The sequence below is a fragment of the Chrysoperla carnea genome, chromosome 4 (genome assembly GCF_905475395.1).
Source record: "Chrysoperla carnea chromosome 4, inChrCarn1.1, whole genome shotgun sequence".
NCBI classification, from domain to species: Eukaryota; Metazoa; Arthropoda; class Insecta; order Neuroptera; family Chrysopidae; genus Chrysoperla; species Chrysoperla carnea.
The window spans coordinates 39,758,180-39,767,938 of record NC_058340.1 but is presented as its reverse complement, the minus strand read 5'-3'; the positions used below and the strand labels follow the sequence as shown (position 1 = coordinate 39,767,938).

Here is a 9,759-nt window from a genome sequence, read left to right as displayed (position 1 = left end):
GTTAGATATATTTTATAGATAGATGTTACTTACTACAGTTGCTGCACACATCTTTTCACCAATAAATATCAAAAAAAAAAAAAAAAAGGTAAGAAAATTTTTCTTCTTTTTATATATAAATCAAAAATATACAGAAAAAAAACTAGTTGGTAAACATTTACCAAATTGATATTCTGAATGTGTTTCTATATAATAATTTTTCCCACGAAAATTGTCATTGGTACAAAAAAAAAACATATATATAAACGAGAGACTTTGCATATTGAATATATTGCGTTGAGCTTTATAAATAAACAACAAATTGTACCAATTTCTAGAAAATATTGAATGGAAATTTTTTTAACTATATACTTGAAGAATCAATTGTATCGTAAGGTATAATCACGACCTATTTTATTTACCAATCAAAAAAGAGGTTATAAATTTGAAGCTTTTGTCTATCTGCAGTGTCGTTCATAAGATTCTGGTCGTTCATAATTTTGGGTCAAGAATTCTACACTTGGGTAAGATCTGATGCCAATATGAAAGTGCTGGGAAGTGTGAATTAATTTCTTATGTTTATTAATTACTCTCTAACCCGGCAAACTTCGTATCGCCTAACAGTCGATTCTTTTTTTTAATACTTTTCAGATTTCTCATTTATAAAGGGAAAAAGTATATGGACTATAATAGTTATCACTACATAGTATAAAACAAAGTCGCTTTCTCTGTTCCTATGTCCCTTTGTATGCTTAAATCTTTGAAACTACGCAACGGATTTTGATGCGGTTTTTAGTATGTAAAAGCTTACAAATATATTTATTTAATTCTGCTTTCATTTTTTGTTTTGCAAAATAACCTGATTCCTTACTGCAATATCTAAAATAAATGCAAGTAAATTTGTGAAAGCAATTACTTGATATTTGTCTGTCAGTCATGTAAGGCAATATTTTTTTCAAAATCGTAAAATGTAGAATATTGAAATTGGTTTTGAAACAAATATGTGTTTCAAAGTTAAAACTAAGGGTTTTAATTTTTGTTATTTTCAACTGAGGGTTACTTAGAGTTTAAGTACGAAATAAGAACAAATTTCATAGTGCGGAAAATGAATTGAGAGTTCTTTGAAGTACGGTTTTATGAGTGCAGAAATTATTTTTTATAATAAGTTTATTCTAAATATTTTTCAGAAATGATTAATAACTAAACATTTCTATTAAAAGTATCGATCTCAAAATTCTGAAAAATTCATTTAGATGTTAGATCGATCAATCGATATAAGCAGGGTATCGATATCAATACTATACCATAATAAAAATTTTACTTTTCAATTTTACTTTCATTACTGAATTAACAAAACAAAAATTTTGTAAAACAAATCACGCTATATTTATGTTTAACAAAAATATTACGATTAATAAAATCATTATTAAATAATACCTTATATTAATAATTTATAGTTCCCGTATTGAGTTCTGTGTTAGAATGGCAATCAAAGTACATTAAATTTTTGTGATACTTAAAAATATAATTATGAATAATTTTGTTTTAAATTGTTTTAGATTATTTGTCTTTTCGCCTTAGTGGCTATTGTTCATGGAAGTCATTTTGGAAATGTTTTCTACGCTTCACAAGCATTACACGCCGCACCAATCTACGTTCGGGCCGCACCTGTGGTTCTAGACCATCCAACTCCAATTTATACCAAAGATTATTATACGCCAGCTAAATATGCATTCCAATATGGTGTCCATGATGGTCATACTGGTGATGTTAAAGATCAACATGAAGAACGTAATGGTGATGTAGTCAAAGGTTATTATTCTTTAAATGAAGCTGATGGAACCAAACGTATTGTTCATTACACTGCTGACAATCATAATGGTTTTAATGCAGTTGTTGAACGTAAAGGTCATGCAGTTCATCCGGTCACCTTGAAATCATCCATTCCATTAGTAAATGTTGATCAGTCTGGCTCAGTGTACGGAGATTCTATTGCAGTGGCTCACCACGCTATTCCCCATTATAGTGTCCATTACTAGAGTTAATTATTTTGTGAAATAATTTATTATTTTGTTTTAAGTTTTTGAATAAAATTTTTAACGAAAAATTTCTGTATATCATATTTCCATACTACAACGTTAATTTATAAAATTTAATTTTTGCGAATTCAATTTCTAGAAAACATTCAATCGACTAGAAAACATTATCGGCAGGACATCTGTGATACACATATTTTCCGTAAAATTTAGTCCAAAATTGATCACACACAAAAAGTATGTTGGAATATAGTCATAATGAGTTTTATATTCATCTCGAAAGTTCTGTTACCAAAAAAATGCTCCATTTTTCCGTCTCTTAATATACTATTTCCAGGTTTCGAATTTCTTCAGTATAGAATACTGGAAAGCAGACTACGTGGCGAACAGAAAATAGTTTTTTGACTTTGCGATACTCTATCCAGCGTTTTTAATAAAAACTCACATCGTGGCTAAACTAACCTGAGTATTATAATTGAATTAAAATTATTTTTAATGTTCGTTATTTCGTTTCTATTGTGTTCAAAAGATATTCTAGTAATAAACTGCTGTTTGGTTATAAATCAAATTAATGCGATAAAAATGATTTACTTGGCCAGAACAATAATCAGCCGTTTGAACGACGGCATTCAAGTCTATTATGCCGCTAAAATCTTGATTTAAAATTTAATCCAAAACACATTTTATGAAACAATCATATACCTTAAAAACGGTCATTACAATGGTTATTTAAATAATTTTAAAATTAAGAACAGTTTTCAGTAAAATTTATCATAAAAAGCCAATTTACAATGCACCCATTACGAGAAAATTCCAAAACTGCATAAGAAAAAACATATGTAAAATGGTTTCATGTATATATTTGAATATATACACAATTTTCGAATGAATAACGACAGATAATTCGTCTATATACAGGATTGCACAAAAATAAAAATATGCTTGTGTAAAAGAAGTTGTAGATTGAAGAATGCTCTATAGAAAACACAATTAAAATTTTGAGAAATTATTTTTTTACATTTTAAGAACAATGTAAGAATGTTAATTTAAAATATGACGTAATTTAATTTAATTAATTATTTTGATTAGCATTTTTATTTAATTACAAGTATAAAATTATTTTTGTCATAAATTAGAAATAATATTTTTGTTAATATTTCTAAATTGACAAAGTGATGAAAGTATCAATGTTGAAACAATCCTTGATTTCAAGTGTCCTTTATTTTGATATATTTAAACTATTATCTATGCGTGTATAAGTTACATAATTTTTATTCTAATATTCATTAAAAATATATCGATATAGCCCAAAACAAGTCTGCAAGGATGCATAAAACATTAATATCCAGCAGAACCAAGTTTTAAATCTAGCCTAAATTAAACTTATCAATAAAATTGTATATTTCGAGTAATGCATATCGAGAAATTTGTCGCAAGGATGATTTCACGAATACTCATTGAAGTATAATTGCAATAAGGAAATATAACAACAACTTCTATTACGTATAGCGTTCCATAAAAAAATTGAATAAAAAATACTTTTTCGAGACAATTTCTTATTTAAATTTTTAATTTAACAAGTGAAAACAAACAATTGACTGAGTTAATTGTTGAAATACCATGTTTAGACAGTGTTAATTACTCTACATATTATACCTATACATGTCACACATACATAATTGATAATCCCATATTAATACATACTATAAAATTTGTGTCACAAATAAATGTTTCAAACAAAAGTTCTTTATTTTTTGATAAGGAACATTTTTTTACATTTAAACTTTTGTTTTATCTCTAACGGTTTACAAGATGGGTCCTACGGACCCAAGACAGAATTGACCTATGTTGATTATTTACAAACTCGGCCTTACTTTTTACGCTCTGAGAACGTTGTACAAATTTCAGCTTGATATCTTTCTTCGTTTTTGAGTTATCGTGTTCACAGACGGACGGACGGACAACCGAAAATGGACTAATTAGATGATTCTATGAACACCTATACCAAATTTTTTTTCGTAGCATCAATATTTTTAAGCGTTACAAACTTGGGACTAAACTTAATATAGGTACTATGTATATTTCATATATACATGGTATAAATATGATTTTATAAAAACATATTCTAGTTTACACAGTATTTGTATATTCTTTTTTGTATATTAATAAAATTAAACCGTAAATATTTTTTCCCTAAACGTTTATAAAAATGAAGTACGTTTATCAAATATGATGGAATCGATAGAAAAATCAGGTCTTGCTTACCATAAAAATGCAAGCAAATCCAAATAGTACAATTTTTTGTCAGTTTTTAAAAATCCTATTTTGATTAAAATAAAAACATTACATTAAAATTTACTAACCATCCTGTAAATTTAAAGAAACCGTGTTTTTGTAAGTGAATGTGAGAATGAGACCATACATACCTTCACATTACAATATTGGCACATTTATTTTCTTACTATTACGCTCTAGAGAGAAAATGTCACACTATATGAACTTTTTAAATAAACTTTTCCTTACAATATTTTTCTATCCTCGTTTTTTTTTCACCCAACTCTTCATATAAACACTTACTTACACCTTTAAATATAGAAATGTGTTGATAATTTATATGATGAAATCTAAATTTACATTAAATTGTATTTTTCATCATATTTTTATTTTATTTAGCAATTAGCATAAGTAGAAAATAATTTTGAGAAAAGTTACCTTCTATATAGGCTATAAAAGTACTGGGTCTATATTTGGAAATGTATGCTTTATATTAAACGCTCTTTATTTCAAGAGTGGGCACGAAAATCACATATTCGCGACGTTTGAACGAGTATTGTTACATACTGAATAGAAAAGTAGATTTTTATGTAAATAACAATTTTCTGTAGCCAATTTTGAACATTTTCAGTTTTCAAAAAAAAAAAAAAAAAAAAACAAAAACCTATTTAAAAAATTGATTAAAAAGCTTTAATATAACGTATTATTTTACCAATGTCAAGCATCGAAAAAGAGGTCGAAAAGAGTAATTTATTGAAAAAATTTTTTGAAATTAACTTGTTTTGAATCAACAATCTACATATGAAATTTTTGATCCAGGGCTGTTTTTGACTTCAAACAATAAGAATATAGTTTAAAAAACTGAAAAACACGCTAGTTGCTTGTACTAATTTATATGTATAGTATGGTTATCGGTAGTATAATAAATGTATATAACTGATGACTTCCTATGCATGGGTATGGTATTAGAGTTACATACAAACATACATACATACATACATACATACAGGTAAAACTAATATAAGCGTGTTCACAAAGGAGGAGGTTCTCAATTCAACTGTATTTTTTTAATGTTTGTTACCTCAGAACTTTTGACTGGGTGAACGATTTTGATTATTCTTTTTCTATTTAAAAGCTGGTGCTTCCCATTTCAATTTAGTCCAGTTTTGACAGTGGCATATATTAGAGAACAATATAAGTCTTAAATTTGCAATATAAGTATGTGCGCGAATAATGGAAGAATAACTCAATATCACGCCAACCAATTTCGATGATTCTTTTTATCGTGACAAATTAGTAAATGTACTTCAGATTCTCTAAAAATTAAAAAATTAAAAAACGTTTAACAAAAATAAACAGACTTCAAAAAGTAAAAAAAAATAAAAATGCACTTAAAAGTAAAAAAATAACGATACTAGTTATAATAGTTGTTATTTTTGGAGTCGGTGTCAGCCAAGATAACAAATGTGACAGGACAGTTTGCTACATTCACTTGGCTGGAATCGACTACAAAAATAGCAATAATTATAACTGCATTATATTTTCTTTTTGAAATCGGTTTTTTTTTCTTGTTAAAAGCTTTTTTATACGTATAAAATTTCAGAAGAAAAGAATTTACAAAAATTAAAGGGAGATGTGGGGGCATATGTCAGGTTAATAATTTCTTACATAATATAATTTTCAGAATTTTTTAATTGATTGAATTATTAAAGAACTAGCTAATTAGTATTTTTATTAAAAAAAAAAACAATATGTTGGCATAAGTCAAAATAAAAATATTAAAAAAACAAAAAAAAGCAAAAAAAGTAATATTTTTTATAAAAACATATTCTAGTTTACACAGTATTTGTATATTTTTTTGTATATTATTAAAATTAAACCGTAAATATTTTTTCCCTAAACGTTTTTAAAACATTGTGTTTTTTTGAATTAATAAAATATGTGTGGATGCAAACCATATACAGAATGTATCAGAACAAATGGTCAATAATCTAAGGAGTGGTAGCGCACATTGAAACAAGCAGTATGTTTTACGGAACTATGTTATTGGAACCGCTTCCCTTCGGGTGTACAGCCGTCAGAAACTATGCATACCGTTTCGAATAACTGCTAAGCTTGTCTCTGACTTGTTACATTAAAAGCGTTTTGTAAAGTTTTGTCCTATATTTAACAGTTCTTAAAATAGTTTTAAAACAAAATAGCATAAATGTTTCTTATAACAAGTGAAAACAAACAATTGACTGAGTTAATTGTTGAAATACCATGTATAGACAGTGTTGATTACTCTGTCACATTACACATACATACATGTCACACATATATAACTGATATAGCCATAACATACATACTATACAATTTGCGCATAATTTACGGCCTCACGGGTAAACAGTGATGTTTACAAAAAAATGTTTCAAACAAAGTTGCTTATGTTTTTATAAGGCACATTTTGTACATTTAAAATTTTGTTCTATCTCTAAAGGTTTACAAGACCCCATTGATCTATGTTGCTCATTTACGAACCTGACCTCACTTTTTACGTCGTCAGCATAAAAATTTCAGCTTGATATCTCTTTTCTTTTTTAAGTAATCGTGATGACAGATGGACAAGCAGACGACAGACGACTGACAGACAACCGGAAATTAGCTAATTAGATGATTTTATGAACCCCTACACCTAAATTTTGTTCATGGTATCCATATTTTTAAGCGTTACAAACTTGGGACTAAACTTAATATAATATGTATATTTCATATACATGGTATAAAAATACCAACAAGTTAATACAAAGATTTTTTCAAAAATCTCAAGAATTTGAAGGAATTAGACACAATATTCAAAGTTACATGTTCCTCATACATAAATGATTGTTTCGATATCACCCCCTTGATAACTGACCATTTGTTCTGGTACACCATATATATGCATATAGTACCTACATACATACACTACTCTAAAGTATAAAAAAAAAAGTTGACGCTTGCGGCCACAAACAATTATTTTAAAGTAGACTTCCGGGAAATGAAACTACAGGGAAAAGCACCACTACGATGTTGGGATATAATTTATAAATATGTTTTCTGTGTGTTGTTGTATATTATTTTTATTATTACAAATAATATAAGGTTTCCATGTTTTTCATTTTATTTTTTTGCATTTATTCACCATAGAACCAGCGTATATAATTTTTATATTTTTGATGTCAAGGATAATTTTTTTGGTTTGATGTTTAATTTTTATTTTCAGTCAATTATTCGTAGCCATCATTAATTTTTTTTTTTTAATTTGTAATTCATGGATTTCAATACATATAACAACAAATACAGGGTTATCCAATATTTTAAGAACAAAATACAAGAGTAGTATATAGCCTAAAATAGCTTATTGTAGGTAATAAAATATTTTAATAATCTTTTAAGAGTTGCAAAAATATAACATGTGAATAAAATAAGCAGGGCCGTAGCGAGGGAACATAGTCCTTATGGCAAGTAATAAGGTTGTGCCTTATATATATCGGGATCATCTCCAATGATTTTGATGAAAATTCGTATACTGATTTAACATAAGAGTAAAGGCAAAATGGGGGAGATTTGTCATAACCGTGTCATTTTACCTTAAAGAGTCTGTACATTGAATGAATAAAGTATTGATTTCTCTCTCCGCTTCCGAGCAAAACAAGGGCCCTATTCCTCTCCTAAAGGAAACGGGGGTATTTGGCATAAAGAATTTATTAACCTCCAAAATCGAAATTTTGTTGATAATAAACAAATTTTTTAACCTTATGACGTCATCAGAATCCAAAATATTTAATTTTGCTCTATCACATCCAAATTTTATCCAACATTGATAAACCAAATATGTAATCCTACTCAATTTGGGTCATACTTTTCAAATTTGGGATCAAAATTTATCTAGCTCTAATATATTTCATGAATGTCATGATCTCGTAACTAAGCACATAAATGAAAGCTAGCGAAAAATTGGCACCACAGTTGAAAAGAATGGCCCAAAATTAGTGGGTTTCCATAAAATATTCCAATCAGATGGGATCAAATTTAAATAAGTTATCAAAAAAATCGAATTTTTTAACTTTATGACGTAATCAGAATCCAAAATATGTAATTTTGCTCTATCAGGTCCAAATTTTATCCAATTTTGATAAACCAAGTATGTAATCCTACTCAATTTGTGCCATTCTTTTCAAATTTGTATTTACGTAGCTCTAATAGATTTCATGAATGTGTAAACATCAAAATTCTAAAAAATCAGCAAAAAAGGGTAAAGGTATATAGTTTGCCAGGTGCTCCGGACTTAACAAACTATATTTTTAATCATTCAATAGTCTTTTTTTCGAAATAAAAATACCACAAAATACGAAGATGGCGCCAATCAATTTTATTGTTTTTCTTGATTGTTTATTATTGTCTGATGGGTTTTGTTATTTGACTCCCAATCACCCGCCATTAATAATAATAGAATAATAATATGAATCATATAAACTTCCGTTGTTGTTTACATACTTTTTTATTTTCCTGTTTACATAAGATATGACAATTTAATAAATGTATTAGTATCCGTTATATAACAATTATCTAATTGAATATCGAAAATAGTATTCCGAATGGGAGTAGAATTAAATGCTTACCATGTTCAATGTTTTCCATTTCTTTGTTTATTTCTTCTGTCTAACTGTTGTTTAATTGTTCCCTTCAAAAAACCTGTAAAATAGTCTGTAAAAATTATTTTATTAATTGTACAAAAATGGTAATTTTGATATTGGTTGAGACATCCGTTTCAACAATGGGCATTTGCCAACAAATTTAAACTTCTTGATAAAAAATGCCTTAAAATAGACTCAGATTTGAAAATACGAATTTTCCGGCGAACAAAATTGTAAGAAAGGTATTTTTCGAAGAACCCGGTCGTTCTTTAATAACTGTAAGCTATTTAATAATTGCAAGAGCGTATATTGATTTTCGTAATTCTTAAAGACCAATTATATTATAATAATAAATCAAATTGCACATTATGAAGTTTTGAGTTACAAATTATGAACAAATAAATCTGTATTGACAAGTTCAGTTATCATATACTGGTACAGAGCGTTTCTCACTAATTCTAAGACTATGAACATTTTGGAAATTAAATTAATCAATAAAAATTTACGTGGCTACTATCAAGATACCGTTCTCAATCGTAAGGTTTTCAAAATCTCCAGGGAAAGCATGACTCCAGGGAAAGCAAAACTCATGTTTATGAGTTTTTATTTAATGTAAAGAATATTGATCCCGAAATAAACTTATGGGCAGTAGTTTTATGGGCAGTAGTTTTATAAGTCTTCCCAGGACGAAGTTGTCTACCCTGATTTTAATTTGTTTCAAATCTCTTGCTAACGAAAAAGAGCGGATGTCAGACAACTTAAAGCGTGCTTGGCATCTATACTATTAGTATAATGAAAATTTTTATCAAATA

General features: G+C 27.7%; 1 protein-coding gene across 1 annotated transcript; it reads left to right on the top strand.

Moving 5' to 3' along the window:
* The first annotated feature begins 1,439 nt into the window (after nucleotides 1–1,439).
* LOC123298716 (cuticle protein 19-like) lies at nucleotides 1,440–2,018 on the top strand. Its single transcript, XM_044880809.1, has 2 exons — nucleotides 1,440–1,473; nucleotides 1,539–2,018. Exons 1-2 carry the CDS (start codon nucleotides 1,462–1,464, stop codon nucleotides 2,016–2,018), a joined length of 492 nt encoding a protein of 163 aa, XP_044736744.1. The 5' UTR covers nucleotides 1,440–1,461.
* The last annotated feature ends 7,741 nt before the right edge of the window (nucleotides 2,019–9,759 follow it).